The 23983-nt window shown below is 40.6% G+C and overlaps 1 protein-coding gene across 4 annotated transcripts; it reads right to left on the bottom strand.

The window, feature by feature from the left end:
• Positions 1 to 2004: 2004 nt before the first annotated feature.
• On the bottom strand, positions 2005 to 23983 carry ZNF112 (zinc finger protein 112). 4 transcript variants are annotated; one of them, XM_043435258.1, is made up of 6 exons: positions 23938 to 23981; positions 23493 to 23596; positions 15384 to 15431; positions 12866 to 12992; positions 10326 to 10412; positions 2005 to 5691 (listed from the first exon to the last, which is right to left on the bottom strand). In XM_043435258.1, exons 2-6 carry the CDS (start codon positions 23535 to 23537, stop codon positions 3203 to 3205), a joined length of 2796 nt encoding a protein of 931 aa, XP_043291193.1. In that variant the 5' UTR covers positions 23538 to 23596; positions 23938 to 23981; the 3' UTR covers positions 2005 to 3202. The 4 variants fall into 4 exon arrangements, with proteins under 4 accessions (XP_043291193.1, XP_043291192.1, XP_043291191.1 ...); XM_043435257.1 differs by having other exon boundaries at positions 10338 to 10412; positions 23493 to 23983; XM_043435256.1 differs by having other exon boundaries at positions 23493 to 23983.

The raw sequence follows: 23983 nt of genomic DNA on the forward strand, positions 1-23983 counted from the left end.
TAACTGGATATTATAAAGGTGCAATCTGCATTTTTTACTAAACAATATGCATGAGCTTTCTCTGTCATGTTATATTGGCCCTATACTTCCTATAGCACCATATTATAGGAACACTGAGAAATTTATCTTTATTAATTTGCAGTTTTAATAACTACCCTTATGTATATAGCCTGTTTAAAATCACTTTATCATAAACTATTATTCTATGATTTCCAGATAGGTATGTACACTGACTGGTTCAGAATTGGGAAAGGAGGACGACAGACTATATACTGTCACCCTGATTATTTAACTTATATGCAGAGTACATAATGCGAAATGCCAGGCTGGATGAATCACAAGCTGGAACAAAGATTGCCAGGAGAAGTATCAGCAACCTCAGATATGTAGATGATACCACTCTAATGGCAGAAAGTGAAGAGGAACTAAAGAATCTCTTGATGGGGGTGAAAGAAGAAAGTAAAAGAGCTGACTTGAAATTCAACATTAAAAAAACTAAGATCATGGCATCTGGTCCCATCACTTTATGGCAAATAGGTGGGGAAGCAATGGAAACAGTGAGAGACTTTATTTTGGGGGCTCCAAAATCACTGCAGATGGTGACTGCAGCCAGGAAATTAAGACACTTGCTCCTTGGAAGGAAAGCTATGATAAACCTAGAAAGCATATTAAAAAGCAGAGACATCATTTTGCTGAAAAAAGGTCCATCTAGTCAAAGTTATGGTTTTCCCGACAGTCATGTACAGATATGAGAGCTGGAACATAAAAAAGGCTGTTTGTGTGTGTGCACACATGCTCAGTCATATCAGACTCTTTGCAGCCCCACACACTATACCCACCAGGCTCCTCTGATCATGGAATTTCCCAGGCAAGAATACTGGAGTGTGTTGCCAAACAAGGCTCTGCACTGAAGAATTGTTGCTTTCAAATTGCAGTGCTGGAGAAGACTCTTGAGAGTACTTTGGACTGCAAGGAAATCAAACCAGTCAATCCTAAAGGAAATCAACCCTGAATATTCATTGGAAGGACTGTTGCTGAAGCTCCAATACTTTGTAAAGAGTATTAGAAGTGCCACCTAATGTGAAGAGTCAACTCATCGGAAAAGATCCTAATGCTGGGAAAAACTGAAGGCAAAGGCAGAAGAGGACAGCAGAGGATGAGATAGTTAGCATCACCAACTCAATGCACATGAATCTGAACAAACTCTGGGAGACAGTGGAGGAAAGAGGCGCCTGGCGTGCTGCAGTCTATGGGGTCGCAGAGAGTTGGACATGACTTAGCAACTGAGCAACAAAAATGTACACTTTACATTTTGATACATATTGTACGACTGTGACAAATTTGTATTTTTCACTTCCTCCAATAAAATGCATTGTTCTTGAAGATATAGATTAGCAAATAAAAGGAAATCTTATCCTAATAAAACATTTGAAAAAATGTCTAGAAAAATTCAATATTTTTCCTTTCCTTACTAAAAATAAAATTACCATATGATCCACCAATCCCACTCCTGGCCAGACATCTGGACAAAACCATAATTCAAAGAGATACATGCACTCCTATGTTCATAGCAGTGCTATTCACAACAACTAAGAAATGGAAAACAGCCTAAATGTCCATCGACAGATGAATGAATAAAGATGACGTGACACATACATACAGTGGAATATTACTCAGCCATAGAAAAGAATGGAATAATGCCATTTGCAACAACACGGATGCAACTAGAAATTATTTTCACACTAAATGAAACGAATACCGTATGATATCACTTACATGTGGAATCTAAAATATGACACAAATGAACATATCTATGAAACAGAAACAGAATCATGGGCACAGAGAACAGACTGGTGGTTGCCAAGAGGTTGGGGGAGGGATGGAATAGGAGGTTGGGTTAGCAGATATAAGCTTTTACACATAAAATGGATAAGCAACAAGGTCCTACTGGATAGCACAGAGAACTATATTCAATATCCTACGATAAACCACAATGGGAAAGAATTTTTTAAAAGAAATTTTTAATTGATTTACTTTGCTGTACAGTAGTAATTAACACAACACTGTAAACCAACCATACTTCAATTTTTTTTTCCTTTCTTTGTATGAGTGGGAAAAGTATGCTGATATAAAGTTTGACAAAATTAAAGTCCTCCAAACTTGTCACAGATCCTGCTAAACCGGCCTGAATTGGACAAAGACTATATAGAAATCAGTCAGATCAAAAGGATTTTAATGGAAATATGGAAGCTAGAAAACCAAATATTGTAACTTCAACATTTATTAAGAAAGTGTTTACTGTTAGTAACCATTTCCAACACTTTCCAAATATTATAGTAAAACTGTCTTAACACACAGGAACGCAGGAGTAAAAATTCAGTTATGTAAAATGCAGCATTCCATTTTTGCCAAGTTAACCAGAAACACTGTTTCATCAGTTTGTATTGTCCTTTTAAAGTGCACATAGGTATACACACGTACACACACACGGAGCTAAACTTAACCAGACAGTACATTGTAGAGAAAGAGGCCCAATGCTAAGAAAGTCAGCCCATCCCTGCTGATGAGGGGCAAATGGGGACGACCAATCCCAGGGGGGTTAAACCAAATTCATGTCATTTAAAACTGCGACACTGCCCATGTTCTACATTTCAAATAATGTTTATGTTTACTTATTTGCTTACATTAAGGTGACTTGCAGGATTCCTCCTCCAAATACATTTTAAATTATTTTCTGGGGAAAATCAGCTCAATAAAAATTTCAAACATGACACATTTACATACTTTTAGTCATTTAGCAAAAAAGTACTGAGCACCTTCACTGAGTTGGAGACTCAGCAATGTATGAAACCCCTTCTCTTAATAAGCTTACATTCCAGTGGACATGAATTTAGGCATGCTCATCGTTGTATTAATATTTTCATTAAAATCCTGACCATACTCATGTCTTTTCTAAGCCCTAGTACAACAGCTGATTAAAGTCACTTGCAGTGATTGATATTCAAGGTCCCATGAAATCCCATATGGAACCCTGCTCATTAGATAAGTCTCTGCTGTGTGGTGTCCTGACTACTGTGAATGTTGATGTTGAGCAGAAACATTACATTTTCATGAAAGAAATTCTTTTTCTACTATGAGAACTCGAGTGAGTGGAAAATTTCAGCTCTTGTTTGAGGACTTCAGAACAAAATGGAACACCACATTACAGAACTTCGCTTCTGTACGGATTCTCTGATGAAGGGTAACCCTTACTATATTCTTCATTTGTATAGAATTTATCACCACTGTGGACTCTTTGATGAATCAGGAGCCCTGAACTCCAACGGAAACCCTTACCGCAAGCGTCACATTTGTAGGGTTTCTCTCCTGTGTGGACTCTCTGATGAGCCTGGAGGTTTGATCTCTGACTGAAGCCCTTTCCACACACTTCACATTTGTATGGTTTTTCCCCAGTGTGGACTCTGTGATGGGCTTGAAGACTTGAAAACCCACTGAAGCCCTTGCCGCACTGTTCACATTTATAGGGCCTCCCTTCTGTGTGGACCCTCTGATGGGCTTGGAGGCGGGAACTCTCACTGAAACCCTTCGTGCACATTGCACATTTGTAGGGTTTCCCTCCAGTGTGGACCCTCCGATGTGCTTCAAGGCGTGAGCTCTGACTAAAGCCCTTCCCACACATCTCACATTTATACGGCTTCACTCTGGTGTGGACTCTCTGGTGGCCTTGAAGATATGCTCTCTGACTGAAGCCCTTCCCACAAACCTCACAGATGTATGGTCTCTCTCCGGTGTGGACACTCTGATGGCTCTGAAGGTAAGACCTCTGACTGAAGCTCTTACCACACTCATCACACTGGTAGGGTTTCTCTCCTGTGTGGACTCTCTGATGGGCCAGAAGAGTTGAGGCCTTGCTGAAACCCTTCTCACATTCTCCACATTTATAGGGTTTCTCTCCTGTGTGAACCCTCTGATGAATTTGAAGATTAAAGCTCCAACTGAAGCCCTTCCCACACTCCTCACACTTGAATGGTTTTTCTCCCGTGTGGACCCTTTGGTGGCCTTGAAGGTGTGAACTCCGACTGAAGCCCTTCCCACACTCCTCGCACTTGTATGGTTTCTCGCCAGTGTGGACTCTCTGATGCCCTTGAAGATATGAATTACGACTGAAGCCCTTCCCACAGGCCTCACATTTGTATGGTTTTTCTCCCGTGTGGACTCTCTGATGGGCTTGAAGGTATGAACTCCGACTGAAACCCTTGTCACACGCCTCACACTTATAAGGCTTCTCTCCTGTGTGGACTCTCTGGTGAACATTTAGAACGGATCTGTGACTGAAGCCTTTACCACATGCACTGCATTTGTACGGCTTCTCGCCAGTATGGACTCTCTGGTGATCTTTAAGTTTTGAATTCCAGTTGAAGCCATTCCCACATGCTTTGAAAGGTTTTTCTCCAATGTGAATTTTCTGACGGCCTTGAAGATACGAACTTTGGCTGAAGCTGTTACCACATGTGTAATGTTTACAGGGTTGTTCTCTAGTGTGGACTATCTGAAGGTCTTGAAAATGTGAGCCCAGACTGAAGCCATTGGCCTCAGAATTATAGGGAATCTCTTCCATGTGAACTCTGTGCTGAATGTTCAGATCTGAGTTACAAATGAAACGCTTCTCACACTCAACATCTGTGTATCGTTTCTCTTCAGTGTGGATTTTCTGATGGGCTTGAAGACAAGAATTCTCATTAAAGACATTCCCATTCTTCTCAGATTCATGGGATTCCTCCTCGATGTAGATCCTAACAATACTACTAAGGTTTAAGCTATGACTGAAGCCTTTCTCATACATGCTGCCTCTATCAGATGTCTCTCCTCTGGGTATAAGTTCATATGTGTTATGAAAGGAGCACTGATTGAGGCTCTCACCATATTCACATTTAAACGGCTTCTCTTGTATGTGTCCTTTCTGATGGGACTGCAGATGTAAATTCTCAAAAACACAATGATCTCCTCTACAAACACTCTGATGAATATGAAGAACTGACCTGTAACTACAGTCCTTTTCACACAGACTGTATCTACGGGGCTTTCCTTCTAAGTCTAATTGCTGATGAACTTCAGAGCTGGACTCATCGCTGAAGGCTTTTCTGTACTCATTACCAGGATAGGACTTTTGCCCTGTTTGAATATGATTAAGCAATGAAACCTTCATGACATCTTCTCCACAGTCATGGCAGCTAGAGTTTTTTTCTGTTCTGTGTACACCCAGAATGTCACTGTGATGTGAGATCCAACTGATGCTGTCAGATTTACAGAAACCATTTTCCATGGAAACTTGCTGACATTGACACTGATAATTACGTGACTCTGTAAGGTACATTTTCCTCCAAGAATGGTGGGCTCGCCAAGAGGGAAATTCTTGACTTTTTATGTCAATGGAACCGTCTCCTGTGTGAGTCAAGACATAGTTCTCATCTTCAGAAATCTGAATTGGTATTCCTGCCCAAACCTGGCAGGGGGAATCACCTTGTTTTTGCAACAGAGAAATATTCTCTTGGAAGTTTCTCATGGAATCTTGACACCCAGTTAACTTGCCTGCACCTTGTTGCCAGGACTGCCAGGTGGAAAACTCTTTGGGGGAAAAACAGCTTAATCCCACTTCTTGAATACTTTCCATATTATGTGGACTCTTGGTTCCTATAAGAATAAGGAGATTTTAGACACATGTGCAATGAATGCTTTTATTCAGAGATTTCAAGATTCTGCACTTAGATCATGACATGAAACTTCAATAAACTGGAGGAAAGTTTGTTACTACCTCTGACAATACTTAGAATATCCTTTTCCTTTGACTACACCAGGAATAGAAGTAGGATCCACAGAATCTGGGCTACGCATATGCCTCAAAATCAGGGCTATGCAATGCAACCTGGACATCAAAGATGGTTTTTGATGGAGGGTCAAAAGGCCTAGTTAAACCATGCACACATTATCATGGGCTGCCTGGAGATTCCAAGGAAAAAACAGAAGGGGGTAGTCTCAAACTGGAAAGAATTTAGTTTCAAGTGGACAAATCTGTTTTGCCCTGATAGTAATTTATTGTTTTTCTCTGCCACTTGGACATGGTAATGGTTTTTTTTGTTTGTTTGTTTTTAAGAAGATCATGTGTTAAATGCTATGCGGATGAAGGTAAACAGAGACCTTTAATCGATTCTTGAGGTCTTGTATGGCCTAACTCTAATGAGTTCATTTTCATGAGAATAATAAGTTCTCCTATGTCACTGTAAGCCATCATCAGTTTTAACTCCTTTTAAAATATATTTTGCGATTAGCAAGGGCCATGGGGCAGGTGAAATGTGAAACACTGTGACAGAATTGTACAGGTAAGATGGGAATTTGCTCTATGACTCAAGAAACTCAAACCAGGGCTCTGTAACAACCTAGAGGGGTGGGATGGGAAGGGAGGTAGGAGGGAGGGTCAAGAGGGAAGGAACATATGTATACCTATGGCTGATTCATGTTTATGTTTGGCAGAAACCAACACAACACTGTAAAGCAAGTATCCTTCAATTAAAAGTAAATCAATCTAATTCAAAAAAGAATTGCACAGGCAAGTTTCGTGGTCCTTTGAGGCAACTTAAGAAGCAAAACTCAATGAACACTGACTTTGTCATTTTGCTGGAAAAGCACTTTAATGTTTACGGAATCTGAGGCACTGGAAGAGTTGAAGATGGGCATGTTTGGGTGGAAGTGGCTTGTCTGTTAGTTACTAAACCTCAGGTTATCAGCAGGCAGCGTATCATTCACATCCTAGCGAGAAGTATACTTATTCCCAGAGAACAAGGGGTCCAACAGGGCTGAAGCAATAACACGCACTCTCCTAATACTTGGCAAAACATTAATTCTCTTTCAGTATCCAAAGTGAGGGGAAAAAGACAGTAAAGGGGATTTTTTCTCATAATGTGAATATTACCTTCAAATGCAATAATTCTTCCTTAGCTGCTTGTGCGTTCCTGTCTCTAAACACTGGAGTGTATTGCACACAGGGAAGGGCACTTTGCTGTGTGAACTGTCTCACCCTCACTGCCTATTGCACTCCTAGTGAAAAGTGGCTGCTCAATAAGCATATGACGAATAGATCACAGCTTGAGTCATTCAGTCACAGAACTGAAAGGGCATGCATGTGTAAGTTACTTTTTATGGGAAAGAAGCTGGTGATGGCAATTTTACTGCACAGCTGAAAGGCTGTATGAGAGGCAGGGGTACACTCAGTTATCACTTGCCAGAGAGAAAGCAAAGGTCACGAGAGTCTTGTGGACTGTGTCTTTTTAATTTTGAAAATAACCTTTGGAATGGTGTAGTTTTTCTCACACAAAATCTTACTCTTAGCCCCACCCTATCCCCAACTTCTAAAAAAAGGAAAAAAATAAAGGGCGACCCTGACGACTGTGTGGCAGCAGGCTCTGGGGCAATGCGTTGGCTACAGGGCCTACCGCACATCCACGAGTACTCATCTCAGTACTTAAAAACAAGAATGCTTAGTGACGTCTTTGGTTTCTCAGAAGCAAGGTACAGTTATTACACTAACATTCTGTCACCTAAAGATGAAATGGAGTTCCCTGGTGGTCCAGTGGCTACGACTCCATGCTCCCAATGCAGGGGGCCTGGGTTCCATCCCTGGTGAGGGAACTAGATCCCACATGCTGCAACTAAGACCCAGGACAGTTCAAAAAAAAGAGTATATGTATATATATATAGCTAAATGCTGCAAGTTACAGCCACATATTGGATTATGTAGCAATGATTTTTTTTTTTTGCAACGATTTCTTGAAAAAAAAAAAAAAGAGTTATAATCTCAGATTGGGAGGGATTTCCCCAAGGTACCATGAAGGTGAAAAATTAGTACTTTAAAAATAAGAACATATATTTTCAAAATTTTGCATGAATATAAGGTATAAACATGTTAATATATGGAAATACTAATTAAAAAGGTACTTCAAAATATGACATTACATTCCCACTGATACTATCAGGCAGGGGGACTAGCACACTATGGCCCTAGCTCTGTTTTTGTATAGCCTAGGAACAAGAATAGATTTTACATTTTTTAAACTGGTGTAAGAAGAAACATTTGGTCTCTCTGACAGAGATCAAATATGGTCAGCAAAACCTAAAATATTTACCATCTGGCCCTTCAGAGGAAAAGTTTGCTGACACTTTCTCTAAAGAGTATGTTGCCTGTAGGACCTTGAACCTGAACTGAAACAAGAACAGAAAAATCATAGAAGTGAAGTAATTTGTTTTGAAATTTTCAGTTGACTCTCATTTCCACCCAGGAGCATTCCCAGCTGCATAACTGTGACCGTGGCTTTTGACACCAGAGTCTGAGGACTCAAGAAACATTACTAAAAATGTTTGGACTCACATAAATGTCCAGCTTGGAAGTTCTACTTCAAAAAGAAAATTATAGGCCAGTACCCCCAGTGGACATGATGCAAAAATCCTCAACAAAATATTCTGAATTCAACAGCACATTAAAAGATTGTACACGACAACCACATGGGACTCATTCTAGGGATGCAAGGATGGTTCAACATCTTCAAATCACTACACATGACACCCAATATTAACAAAATGAAGGATAAAAATCATATGATCAGAAGCAACAAAAGCAAAAATAAACAAGTGGGACTACATCAAACTAAGAAGCTTCTGCACAGCAAAGGAAACCAACAGCAAAATGAAAAGGCAAACTTACTGAATGGGAGAAAATATTTGTAAATCATACATTTGATAAGGGCTTAATATCCAAACTACATAGAGAACTCATACAATTCAATAGCAAAAAAACAAACTATTCAATTAAAAAAAAGTGGGCAGAAGACCTGAATAGTCATTTTCCCGAAGAAGACACACAGATGGCCAACAGGTTCATAAAAAGATGCTCAACAACATTAATCGCCAGGGAAATACAAATCAAAATTACAGTGAGCTATCAACTCCCATCTGTTAGAATGGCTATTATCAAAACTATGTGGGTGTGTACTCAGCCACTTCAGTCGTGTCTGACTCTTTGCGACCCTATGGACCATGGCTCTAAGACAAGAGATGACAAATGCTGGCAAGGATGTAGAGAAAAGGGTTTTGGGAACCCTTGTACACTGCCGGTGGGAATATAAGTCAGTGCAGCCACTATGGAAGTCGTTATAGAGGTTCCTCAAAAAATTAAAAATAGAATTATCATATGATTCAGCAATTCTACTTCTAGGTATTCATCTGAAGAAAAAGAAAACACTAACTTAAAAAAATACAGCCCATAGGGCTGCAAAGAATCAGACATGACTAAACAACAACAAATGTACATTGTACATGTACATTGCAGAATTATTTACAACAGTCAAGATAAGGGAACAATCTTAGTGTCCACTGATGGATAAATGGATAAAGAAAATTCAACCATAAATAAAAATGAAACCTTGCCATTTGCAACAATACAGGTAGACCTTGGAGGTATTTAAAGACAAATCCTGCTTGATCTCTATTATATGTGGAATCTAAAACCACTCCCCAACATACAAACACACCAACCAAGCTCACAGATAACAGAAAACAGATGGTTGGTTGCGAGAGGCAGCAGTTTGGGGATGGGAGAAATAGGTGAACCGATTTTTTTTTAATTTAAATAAATTGAATAAAATTAAAAAAAAAAAAAAAGAAAACTGCAGCTAGGTCAAGAGACTGTTACATGTTAGAGGATGCGAGAGTAAGAAGTAAGAACAGAATGAGAAGATAAAGAACTGGGCATTTGAATGAGGAAGTTAATGCAAGAGTGTCTCATCTGAAATGGCTGCATGGGAGGGCAGATTATCCTTCAGCACTGATCATTTCTGATATTTCTTTTAGTTGCCTGGCTATTCTTAACCTCTTAGGAATAATGAGTACCTATCCATGAATACTAAAGGACACCTAAACAGAATCAGGACAGGCGTTCATCCGATGACAAAGGACACTCTGGAGCATCAATCACATGGTTTACTCTACACCTGTTAGCTGCCTCAGGGAGCACTGAAGACAGTGAAGACCAGGCATGTATTAACCGACTCACTCATTCTAGGCACAGAGCAAAGCAAGCCAAGTAACCTGAAGCAGAAGCACCACTGAGGCAGGTCTGATGGGCAGCAACTGGGCCAGTGCAGCTGGGACAGAAGGAATGAGCTAGAATAGGGGAAGCTAGAGCAGTGAGGGTACCGACACCTCAGGGCCTGACACCTGCTGACTCGTGTCCTGGGAGGGGTCCTCTGGCTGCTGGGTGACTGCGGGATGGTTCTCACCTGAACACCCACCTCTCTGGGTCTCCATCATCAAAAGCTCTTCTCTCTCCAGCTGGAATATAAGCTCTGGTTTGAAGGGCTGATTTCCTGTAAAAAAGGAGAGAAGAGCAAAAGTATTCAATTTTGACTAAGTCTAGCTTGTGGTTTTTTGTTTTTTTCCCCTCCTGAATCATATTTTTGTTTTGGGGGGTTTTTTATCTTCTGAATTATGTTTTTGGTGTCATATCTAAGAAATCTTTGCCTAACCTAATGTCATGAAAATTTTCTCCTGTGTTTCCATCTACAAGTTTCACACTTCTACATTTTACATTAGGCCCTTCATCCACTTTGAGTTAATCTTTCATTTTGTAGGTGTGAGGCATGCAAATATATGCATACGGAAGTCCTAAGTGTTTCAGCACCATCTGTTGAAACAATACTTTCTCCAGTGAATTGCCTTGGCACCTGCAGTACATATAAAATAGTCTCAGAGTTGCTTATTCCGTTCACTGCAATAAACAAATCCACTAAGAAGTGTTGAGGATTGCAATTCATTCTCGCATCCTCCTCCCACTAGACCTAAAACAAAAGGTATATAGAGTTATAGACTGTATTCTTTAGCTACTTCCATGAATCCTTTCTCTGTTCACTGTGGTTAAGGTATTCCTTTCAAACACAATTCATTTTTCTTTTCGATGACCATCCCTCCACATTCTTATTTATTTTTTAGAATGCGCTGAACTAAATATTTTCTTAAAAGACTTTTTTGCTGTGGATCATTTTTTAAAAGTCTATTGAATTTGTTACAGTATTGCTTCTGTTTTATGTTTTGTTTTTTTGACTGCAAGGCATGTGGGATCTTAATTCCCCAACCAGGGATTGAACCTGCACTTTTTGCATTGGAAGGTGGAGTCTTAACCACTGGACCACCAGGGAAGTCCCCTAACATATTTTCAAAAGTCCAAACTAGACAAAAAGGTATTACTCAGACAAGAGTGACTCTCTCAAACATCCCTTCTACACTATCACAACTCACCATTGACAAAAAACTAAATTCATGATTTCCTGATTAATCCTTGTGTTGCTTACATATATTTACTTATTTTCCCTTTTTTCCCCTTACACAAACAGGTATACTATTAATGCTCTTTTGTACTTGGTTATCTTCAGGGAAAATTCCTACAAGTGAGTTGCTGAGAACAGGTAAATCCATAGTTCTGTTAGGCACTGTCAAATTCTCTCCATAGGGGAGGTATCGTGTTGCATTCCCACTGTCAAAACATGAAAGTGCTTTACTCCCCACAACTTTGCCCCCTCAAAAATAGTGTTAAGTTTCTGAATTCTGGGGGACTTCCCTAGCGGTCCAGTGGTTAAGACTTGGTGCTTGGGGCCTGGGTTCAATCCCTGGTTGGGGAATGAAGATCCCATAACCTTCATGAGACAGCCAAAAAAAAAAGTTTTTGAATTTTTGCGAACCTCATGAATGAAAAATGGTGTTTCAGTGTAATTTGAATTAGCACCCCTCTTACTTTGAATGAAACTGAATAAATATTCATATGTATAGATATTTATATATATACACGTAGGTATATGAATATAGGTGTACACATCCAGACACACCCCTAATCCTAGCTCTAAGCCCTGAGACCAGGAAACAAAGATACCACAGTGGCAAGGACAATTCCTAGCATCCAAGGCCTATTCTGTAAGCTTTCCATATAACAGTGTAGCCTTGAGTATAACAGCTTTTAGTGAGTCCTCAGAGTCCTCTAGCAAATTATTTGGGCTCTGGGCACCCCCAGCTTGCCACTGGTGTCAGAGTGTAGTCCTGGGGATCTTGAACTTGGCCTGCACACAAAAGCATTTAGGGATATTAGGGCCATGTCATGTGTAAATTACCCTCAAATGGTTCAGAGAAAAATTATGCAGATGAGAAAGAAAAGAGCATTCATATAAATGATAAAGTAAATGGGGTGAAATATTACTCTAGGTGTGTGTGCTGCACTCAGTCATGTATGACTCTTTGTGATACATGGACTGTAGCTCCTCTGTCCATGGGATTTTTCAGGCAAGAATACAGGAGTGGGTTGCCATTTCCTCCTCCAGGGGATCTTCCCAACTCAGGGATCGAACTTAACCACCTGTGTCTCCTGCATTATAGGCAGATACTTTACCACTGAGCCATAGGTAAAAGCGATAGGGGTATTCTTGTTCTATACTTTTGTAAATTTTCTGTATGTTTGAAGACAGATATGTCACTAAAGCAGAAAAACCAAAATACCTCTGAAAAACCATAGCTACAGTTACTGGCACCATGAAAATCTGAAAAGCTGCAGCAACTCGACTTCATGGGGCAGGACCACAAGCTCCCCATTCATATTAATAGTTCAAGGGACATATTCTTTTCCTGGACAGAAACTCACTGTCTCTGTCTCTGGGAATACTAGGACTTGTAGCTACCTAAGCTGAGTGGACGATTTTAGGAGTTCCAGAGCTTCAAATGACTGCCCACAAAGGTCTCCCAGGAGGCTGATACTGAGTCCCCGAGGCGCTGTGCTCACCCACTGACAGCAGGTTCCGGAAGTTCTCCAGCATCACTTCCTGGTACAGCTTCCTCTGAGCCAAGTCCAGCAGCCCCAGCTCCTCCTCGGTGAAGACCACGGCCACGTCCTTGAAGGACACTGGCTCCTATAACGCCACACACACACACACAATGTTTATGGAAGAGGGGCAGCCCTGAGAAAGTGTCAAGGATTGGGGGTGGTTCCGGATTCCCAAGGACCGAGTCAATTTCAGCAGCTGCCTTCTGTTTGCCTTTCACACGGCTGATTCCATCCACCAGAAAGGCTGCAGGAAAAGCAATCCTTGCACTTTAAACGGCTGCCCTTTGTTAGTGCCCCTGTAGTAAGTCCCTGGAGCTCTGCTGCATTGCGTGGGCTGCTAGAAAAGCTTTAGTTCCAACAGTGTGTGAAGGAGTCTGTTTTCCCTCTTTTTATACACATATACCGCTTATTTGATGTGCCAGACTTATAGGGCATGAGTCACCCTTCCTATTCAAGTATGGAGCCCCTCCTCTGTGCCCCCATCCAGATGTGCAGCACTTATGGACACAGCTCTGGGGCCTCACTCTGCTGTGGTGCCCTGGACCCAGTCCTCATCCTCTCTTCATTTGCAGGCTGGTAACTGTACCTTAGGGTACTGGTGATAATAAAATGAGTCACTATAGGTAAAACACTTAGGAACAGTGCCTGGTACATAGTATGTACCCAGTGTGTGCATGCTAAGTTGGTTCAGCTGTGTCCAGCTCTTTGTGACACTATGGACTGTAGCCCACTAGGCTTTTCTGTCTCCAGGCCAGAGTACTGGAGTGGGTTGCCATGACCTCCAGATCTTCCCAAGCCAGGGATCGAAACCCTGTCTCTTTACATCTCCTACGTTAGCAGGCGGATGGGTTCCTTACCGCTAGAGTCACCTGGGGAGCCCAAGTATCTAATAAATGCTAACTATTATTGTGACTACTATTACCATTATCATTGCTGACATTCCACTTCACGCTACACAGTAATTCAAGGAACTGATGGTTGAGAATATAGTGAACTGATACAAATAATGCATGCTTACTTCGTTTTAGAGTATATATTATTAACAATGTTGCAAGATTGTTTCCATATAGACCTTAGTCCCTAGAACTCTGCTGGTTATCTCCTGAAGATAAATTACAAAAACTAGAAAAGGTAATGTTGAAGAATAACAAACTTTAAAGTTTTGAGACCATAATGGCAGGTGTTTCCTCCAAAAAGATTTTTCTTAGTTTATTCTGCTTCCAAGAAAGTATAAATTCCTAAGCCTCCATACCTTGGCCAACAATGGACATGAATACTTAAAAGCAAAATCAAAAAAACTTTGATAATCCCAGAAGTCAATTTGAGAAGCCAAAATTAGTTATCTCAAAAAACTTTCACAAAATTGATAAGTAATGAAGATTACTCTCTTTTCATATGTTTGCTGGTCATCTCTGTTTCTTGTTTTGTAATAACATTCATTCACCTGGGGACAGCAAGGCCTTTTCTTCCATATATGATATAAAGACTTTTCTTCCTACCTTGTTATCTGTCTTTTAATTTTTTTGCTATAGGGAAATTTAAAATTTCTATATGAAGGCCTGCTCAACAGTGCATTTGTTCCGGCTGGAGCGTCAAACATCACAACTTCAAGTCTTGGTCTCTGAGTGAGAACTCTGGTTTGGTTTGTTTTTTTTTGTTTTTGTTCTGTGTCTCTTTCCAACCCAATAGAATGCTTGATACTCTTGGTCCAGAAAGACTTGGGAATTGACCAGACACGTGCCTACTGTAGAAACCTGAACAGGACCTGAACTTACATGAACCTCTTATTTTCATGTTGATGGTGAAGATGATTCAGTCCCTCTCAGAGCAGTGAATAGAGTTACAGATGGAAAGTGCCTGTGTCTTTTTTTTGGAGTATAGTTGCTTTACAAGTGATAGTTTCTGCTGTACAGTGTCTGTATGACTTACAATATGTCTAAAATTTTAAAAATAAATGAATTTTATATACATTTATTTTTATTTAATTTTTAAGATTAAATATAGGGAAAATGATTCTGTTGTGTAAAACTGTGAGAATCATCAAGATGTTAAAGGCTGTAGATGAGGACTACTTTTCTAAAAAGGAGGAGAGTGTATAATAGTTCATTGAAATAATATTAGATGACAAAAATTGAGTGCTATAATCTTAAGTGAAAAAAAGACAATTCAAAACTGTATCTATTATTGCAAGTCTAGTTATGAATGCACATGAAAAATAAACATAAAAAAACAAGTGATGTAGGCAGGGTAATAATACGTGGGCCTTCCCATTTTAAAAAATTCTATTCTCTTTTACACTATTAGTTGTGAAACAAAATGGCAATATATAAAAACTGAGAAAGAAAATTTTTTAAAAAAGTGAACCAATAGAGCATGACACACAAATGGTATTAAATGTCTGCTGTCATTCTTTACTCTGGCAAGGGAGAAAAATAAGGTAGCCTGTTAAGTGACAGAAATAAAAAATCCAACTCACCTGGAACTTCATCATCTTCTTGTCCTTTTCCTGGGGAAAGGCAGAGACCTGAAGAGACACAAAACAAGAACGAAGCCATGAGAGAGGGGGAAACGCATCTCTGTGCAAATCAGAAAAAGGTGTCCCTTCTCCTGGGCAGATGCAGCCACATACACCTTCACAGGCAGGGTGTGGGCTGGGGTGTAACCATCCCTAGGCTGACCCGGCAGGCTGCCCACAAGTGAGGGGCAGCCTGCACCACCACACCCTGCAGCCCTCACACAGCTTGAGCCTCCCCAGATATGCACTGTGAACCTGGGGACCATGGGAAAGGAGACAGAGTTAAGTGGGGGAGGAGAGGTGCTTGTTAAAAGTACCTCTGGGGACAATTAGCTTTTAAAACCTCTAATTGCTATAGATTTGCTGCACATTTGCTCTATATTCTTTGTGTGTGTGCTAAGTCATGTCTGACTCCTGGTGACCCAGTGCACTGTAGCCCACCAGGCTCCTCTGTCCGTGGAATTTTCCAGGCAAGAATGCTGGAGTGGGTTGCCATTTCCTTCTCCAGGGGATCTTCCCAACCCAGGGATCAAACCCACATCTCTTGCATCTCCTGCATTAGCAGGCAGATTCTTTACCTCTGCACCACCTGGGAATTGCTCTATATTGCCACTGTTAAAGATTTGCTATAGGTTTTTTAACATGGTTAAATTAATCAACCTCTCTAGGCTTACTTCTGCAAGCTGCAACACTAGGATTGTAATAGTACAAATACCGTAAGATTGCTGTGAGGATACATGAGTGAGTAGTGAAAAATTATTGTAACTATACCAGTGTTTTACATTAATATCTGGTAGCTTCAGAGAAGCAGGTACTATTCTGCAATATAAAACAGTACTTACAAATGGTGGTTGTAAGAAAATCTGGGCAGCAGAGATTATGGCTTTTCACTTAATAATTTGTTGCCCTGATACTATTGCGGGTGGCCAAAAGGTTCATTCGGGTTTTCTGTACCATATTAGGGAAGAACCCAAAAGAACTTTTTCACCAACCCAATAACATTCATTTAGACTTTGAGACCACCCTTCTGAGAAGTTTAATGGCTGGTGAATGTTCCTCCTGAAGCCGGAGGAGATTCCAGTGGTACACCCCTCTTCCCACGTGGATATGATAAAGACTATAGAAGCCCGTGATGATATTGTATCTATGTGAAGCACTGGCTCCGTGCTTGACCCATGGGACGATCTGGAAATCACGAGTTTGACTTCTTGGGTTCTTCCTCAAGGTTATTTACCATTCTCAACCATCATTTACTGTTATTTATCTTCTTTACTATTCCCAAGCCACTTCCAAGTCATCTGTGGAAGAAAAAGAACTCAAAAGAAGGGGGAGGGGACTAATCACAGGCTTTGTGGCCACAGTGTCTCCATGGAATAAGGTTCCTTTTGTTCCTTTTACAACCTTTAGATGTAAAAACCATTCTCAGCTGGAGAGGGAGAGGAGCTTTACAAAAATAAGCCATGGGCAGTAGTTTGCCCACCTGCATCTTCCACCCTCTTAGGTTTTTTATTTTTTTAAGTCTTTATTGAATTTGTTACAATACTGCTTCGGTTTTGTGCTTTCTTGGCCTAGGAGGCATGTGGGATGTCAGTTCCTCCACCAGGGACTGAACCTGCACTCCCTGCATTGGAAGGGGAAGATGTAACACTGGACTGCCAGGGAAGTCCTTGTTCTCTTAGCTTTTAACACTCTGCTGCTCCAGGATACCTTTTAACAAGTAACTGACTACAGTCGTATTAATTCCTAAAACCCAGTTTGCCAGTCTAATAAAAGCAATGCTTTGTCCAAGTAGGTGATGAGGCAGGGTGGGAGGGGTGTCAGTCCCTGGGTTGGGAAAATCCCCCGGAGGAGGGCATGGCAACCCACTCCAGTATTCTTGCCTGGAGAATCCCGTAGAGGAGGCTGGTGGGCTACAGTCCATAAGGGTTGCAAAGAGTCGAACAGGACTGAGCATGTATGTAGCAAAGTAAAGTTTTGCAAGTTAATTAACCCCTCAATGCCTCTGTTTCTTTATCTGTAAAATGTAAATAAAAACAGGAAGGATTCTATAGCAGTCCAGTGGTTAGGAATCCCCGCTTTCACTGTCCAGGGTGCTGGTTCAATCCCTTGCTGAGGAACTAAGATGCCACGGGCAGCACAACATGGCCCAAAATATATTTTTTTAATGGAAATAAAAATAGGTTTATCATGAAGAATACATGAGTTAATGCATCATAGCATTAGAAATCCAGTGAAGTTCATAACAAGCACCCAATAAAGATTAGTTATTATCAGTGTCATCCTCATTGTCACCATGAAATATACAAAAGCCACACATTAGCCCATTTGTTTCTAAGTATATTTATTTTAGGTAGTAATTATCAGTAGGTATACATCACCTTTTGAATATTCCTAAAAAGCTGGTGGCTTCAGCATCCCAGCAAAACTGACTGCAATATGAAATGTGTATGAAAGTAAACTCACTTCAGTGACAACTAACTTTGAGTCACAAGTAATGCCAAGTGACTTTATCAATTTCCACTGCTGTCGAAAGTTAAAACAAAGAATATCTTCATTCCTGCACAATCTTTTAGTGTGATGCAATGGCCAAAACTCACAGGATTTACACTAATTCTACTGTATGTAGGTTAAACAATAAATGTTAAAAATTGAATGAAGCTTTCAGCAAGCACTTTTCCAACCTTAAATAAAGATCACCTGGGGTTCCTATTAAAAGGAAGCACCTTGGTCCCACCCCTACCTACCAAATTCTAACTAAATTGGTATGAAACTGGATCCTAGGACTTGCCTCTATATAGAGCTCCCAGGTGATAATGGTGCTTGAAAGACGCCAGAGAAGAACAATGCATTGCCTACAGGGGTACAGTGATTCAAACGGTTCCAGATTTTTCATTGGAAGTCACGAGGCCAGAAGGAAATAGCACAATACTTTTAAAGGAGGGAAAGAAAAGAACTGTCAAAGCAGAGTTATATACTAAAGACAACAGTTTAGAAAAATATTTAGGGATGAAGTCTCGTGAAAATGTTCTCAGATAACTCAGAATTCATAGGGAACTGACTTGCCTTAAAAGGATTGGTAAAGGAAAACTTTCAAAGGCAACAAGGGAAAAAAAAATTGTATCACCAGGAAAGAGTCACAGAACAGTAAATATCTGAGAAAACATGATAGATGACTTATCTCTTGAGTCCTTTAAAATATATTTTGCAAAAAGATAAAAAATAAAATATATTTTGCCATTGGATGCAAAAATTATAACACTGACAGGGTTTTCAAAGTATATATTGGGTTAGCCAAAAAGTTTGTTCTGATTTGTCTGTAAGAATTTTTTATATGATAACTAGAACATAAACATAATGCATTATTTTTCTCTGGGTAATGCTTTGTGGTTTCTTTGTCTTTAGTTTTGAGTTTATCCTGTTTGGGATGTGCTCAATTTCTTAAAAGAAAACTTCTAGGTTACACTTAAGATACTAGAGAAGAGAAGCAAAATAAACCCAAGTCAAGCAAAAGAAAGGAAAAAAATAAAGGTAAATGCAGAAATCAATGAAACTGAAAACAGATGTGTAATAGCCAAGTCAATGAAACCAAAAATATGCGTGTTTTTTTTCTTACTGTAACAAAAACTCTAGCAAGAACAGCAAAGAATAAAACAGAGATTAAAAAAAAGTTACCAATATTAGGAATGAAAGAGTACATATCATGACCTCTAGAAGAAAACATAAGAGAAACTCTTCCTGACTTCGAGTTAGGCAGAGTTCTTAGACGTGAAAAGCACAACTCATAAAACACTGCTAAATCAGACTTCATCAAAATTAAAATTTTGCTCTGTAAAATACACTGTTCGGAGGATGAAAAGACAAGCCAGTCTGAGAAAAACTATTTACAAATGACATCTGACAAAGAACTTATATTTAGAATACATGAATAACTCTCAAACATCAATAGTAACGAAAATACAACTCAGTTACTCAATTTAAAACTTAGCAAAACATATAAAGTGAAGAAGATAAATAAGTTGAAGAAAAGATGTATCTGCTGTACATTATTAGGCATTAGGGAAATGTAAATTAGTCACAATAAAATAACAACACAGGTCTATCATAATAAAGGTTTTTAAAAAACCAACAGAGAATGCCGACAAGGATGTGAAGAACCTGGAACTGCCGTACATCATTAATGGGAACGCAAAACAGCAGATATCCTGAGAACAGTTTGGCTGCTTCTTACAAAGTTACACATACATTTTCTATATGACCCACCAATCCCATTCCTGGTTATAAATTCTAGAGAAATAAGCAAACAAAACAAAACGAAGCCTTGTACACAGGTGTTTATAACATCTTATTCCTAACTACCAAAAGCTGGGTTGCTCAGCTGGTAAAAAATCTGCCTACAATGCAGGTGACCTCGGTTCAATTCCTGGGTCAGAAGTTCCCCTGGAGAAGGGACAGGCTATCCAGACCAGTATTCTTGGGCTTTCCTGGTGGCTCAGACAGTAAAGAATCTGCGTGCAATGCGGCAGACCTGGGCTTGATCCCTGGGTTGGGAAGATTCCCTGGAGAAGGGCATGGCAACCCTCTGCAGTATTCTTGCCTGGAGAATCTCCATGGACAGAGAGGCCTGGCGGGCTACAGTCGACGGGGTCACAAAGAGTCGGACATGACTGATCAACTAAGCACAGCACAAAAACATTCCAAATTTTCTTCAACGGGTGAATAAACTAGTATAACCATAAACGTAGTATTAACCAGCAACAAAAACAAAGTACTGATACACACAACAACTTGGATGAATGTAAAAGGCATTATGCTGGGAATGGTTCTCAGAACTCTCTGAGATGCTGTTCCCGGGTTATAACCCTCAATCTGGAACAAATATAATTTTCCATTAAAAAAAAAAGGCATTATCTGAGTGAAAGATACCAACCTTAAAGGGTTACACATGGTACAAGCTCATTTAAGTGGCATTCTCAAAAAGATGAAACTACAGGGTTATAGTGGTTTCCAGTGCTTATAGACACAGCGAGGGGTGATTATAAAGGAAAAATAGATTTTTTTTGTTGGGGGGGGGGTGATGGCACTGTTCTGTAGTTGATGATGGGGGTGATTATACAAATCTATACCTGTGGCAAAATTAACAGAATTGTACCCTTGAAAGGGAAAAATAGTCAACTGTATGATGACTGTTTTTAAAAAACCTGCCTCTCATCTGTAAAATGAGGGTAACTGTAGAGACATAAGGTAATATCTGTAAGTCACTGGAAACACTACCTAGTCATAAAACACAATCTATAAATGTTTGCTATCATCATTTTGCTTGTTTTATATCATGAAAAGAATTGTTCAGAAACATTTCAATAATCTGAAATAAATGGTGGACTCTAATTTGCCAATATTAAAGGTGATTAAGGAGTATCCCCGAGGATTACTTCTTTTCTGTTTCGTCACCTAATTCCAATTCCAATTTCAGGAATTTTGCACTGCAAATCCTTGGTGCTGACAGTCTGTTGAGTGGCTACTCTAACTCCAAATCTTTGCCAATCTTGTCCTGTGTGCTGGGCACACAGAGAAAAATATCACATGGTCCCAGGAAAAGAAGAATTTTCAGTGTACAAGAGTGGTCCAATGGTTAAGACTCCGACCCGGATTTGATCTCTGGTGGGAGGACTAAGGTCCCACACGCTGCGGGGCAACTACTGAGCCTGTCCATTCTGTGGCCCGTGTGCCACAGCTAGAGAGAACCCCAGCCCCACAACAAAAGATCCCGTGTGCTGCAATGAAGATCCTGAGTGCCACAACTAAGACCCAATGCAGCCAAATAAATAAATATTTTTAAAAAAGAAGAAGAAACAAAGAGCCCTGAGACACGGGTAAGTCAAACTGCACAGCAGAAGACAAATGTCCTCACCATCACTCTCCAAAGTGCAATGCTCTTATGTCCCCTCACTTTCTCAGAAGAATGTCATTTCCCAAGCTGTAAAAATAAAAACCTTAAAGTAGCTGCTAACATCTCCCTTTCTTGGTCTTGCATATAAACAATGTGTCATAATCAATTTTTGGCAGTTATAATCATAAATCGATCACTATTGTACTGACTCAGTGTTGGAGACTTGCTTTAAAATACTGAACAACAACAACAAAAAAAAATTGGGTGGGAGAATGTGTAGATACAAGACTGACAAATGATAACAAGGGTTGAATATGGGTGATGGTTCTCTAGGGGTCCATTATTTTATTCTTATTACATTAGGCTCTGCTTGTAAATTTCCATTGTAAAAATTTAACAGGGAAATAAAATCTGTCATACCTATTTTCAAAACTTAAGTAAAAATCCAAAAATAAATCTACAGAACAGGAAAATATTAAAATATTACTATTGTTATCTCTATATCCTTACACTCCATGTATTTTCTTAATTCTCTATAATATGCAAGCATTATTTTATAATCAAAATATGAGCTATAATATTATTTCAAATAAAACACAAATAAACTGCAGATGACTGAAAAAGTATCATGAAAAACTCAAAACGTTCATGGCCCCCTACAAAAATCCAAACATGCCTTCTCAGTGTGACATTAAACATATTAAGAACCAGAGCAGCATATTGAAACTTGCTGCTGTTCAGTTGCTCAGTCATGTCCGACTCTTTGTGACCCCATGGGCTGCAGCATGCCAGACCTCCCTGTCCTTCATTATCTCCTGGGATTTGCTCAAACTCATGTCCGTTGAGTCGATGATGCCATCCAACCATCTCACACTCTGTCGCTCCCTTCTCCTCCTGCCCTCAATCTTTCCCAGCATCAGGGTCTTGAAACTACCTAAATTCTAATCCCAACTAAGCCTCTTCCTGTGTGGTCTAGAATAAACAGCTCATGCCCAGGACTTCCCAGGTAGTCCGGGGCTAAGACTCCATGTTTCCAACACAGGGGCAAGGATTCAATCCCTGATCAGGGACCTAAATCCCACGTGCCACAACTAAGATTCAGTGCAGCCAAATTAACTAAAGTACTTAATACTCTCTGTGTCTGTTTCCTCATCTTTAACATGAGAATAACAGTATCCCCTCTTGCAAGGATTAAGTACATTCATTCATATAAAGCTCTGAGAATAATGTTTAAATACTGTCATTATTAGCTTCCCAGGTGGCTCAGTGGTAAAGAATCCCCCTGCCAGTGCAGAAGACACAAGAGACGGGGTTTCGATCCTTGGGTCTGGAAGATCCCCTGGAGGAGGAAATGGCAACCCACTCCAATATTCTTGCCTGAAAAATTCCATGGACAGAGCAGACTGTCGGGCTACAGGCATGACTGAGCATGCAAGTACAGGCTGTAATTATTAACAATTCCCAAGCACTCCCCCATCCCTTTTTAGTATTTATTTAACAAATATCAGGACATCTTTGTAGCAGAAGAATCTGTCCATGAGTGACATGAATGTCTTCTCCCTTGTGAAGAGATGACATAAGAGGAAGAAGGATGCTAAGTCCCACTCAGGTGAGGCTCTGCTGTCTGGGGCCAAAGGGTCATTCCCTTCTCACTGCAGCCTTTTTCAAGAAGTCGAGGCGTGAAGCAGAAAGGAAGCTGAGAGAAATCAGAACTCACAACAACATTCCCGTATAAATCTCAGTGCGCATCCCAGACTACGGTCAGAAGTGACCCTCTCCAAAAATTTAAATTTAAATTTAAAAATCATTACGAATCTGGGTACAGCCCTGACTCCTTCAGGGATCTGAGAAGGACCAGGAACCCTACAGCAAGAGCTCTGACCCCAACCCGGGTTCACAGAAGCCTTTAGGGAACCAAGCACTTCTCGGAAAATTAAAAAAATACTAGTAACAAGAGACCTTGTGATTTTTAACCACAGGGTAGCCTCTGTTCTAAGTCTTTTCCTATGCATTCTCATTTAACTCTCAAACTACCCCTATTAGGTTGACACTGCGGCTTCCCATGTGGCTCAGTGATAAAGAATCCGCCTGCCAAGGCAGGAGACGCAAGAGACGCGGGTTAGATCCCAGGGTCGGGAAGATCCCCTGGAGGACGTCACGGCAACCCACTCCAGCATTCTCACCTGGAGAACTCCATGGACAGAGGAGGCTGCCGGGCTGTAGTTCATGGGGTCGCAAAGAGCTGGACACGACTGAGCACACGTACACACGTAGACACTAATGCCAACTTTAAAGAAGAGGAAACAGGCAGAGACGTTGAGATTCTCGTGGAATATACTGTTAGGAAGCGTCATCACGGGCTGGTGGTCAGGAAATGGGTTGGGAAAGTACAGAACCCAGGAGACAAACGAAACCCAGCGACACAGGGCCCTGGCCGGGGCCCCTAAACGGGGGGATGCACTGACAGTCCCGCTCTCCAGGAGGCTTATTCAAAGGGAGCACCATCCCCGCGGCGCCGCAGGCGGTTCCTTCCAGCAGGCCGAGGGCCAGGTCGCTGCTGGCCCACAACAAAGCGAAGAAAGGTCACTGTGGACGCGGAAAGAGGGGACCGGCAAACGTAGGGCTCACCTTTCCGAGAGGAACGAAGGCCGCGGCCTCGCGTACCTGAGCCGGA

Source organism: Cervus canadensis, chromosome 18 (genome assembly GCF_019320065.1).
Source record: "Cervus canadensis isolate Bull #8, Minnesota chromosome 18, ASM1932006v1, whole genome shotgun sequence".
NCBI lineage: Eukaryota > Metazoa > Chordata > Mammalia > Artiodactyla > Cervidae > Cervus > Cervus canadensis.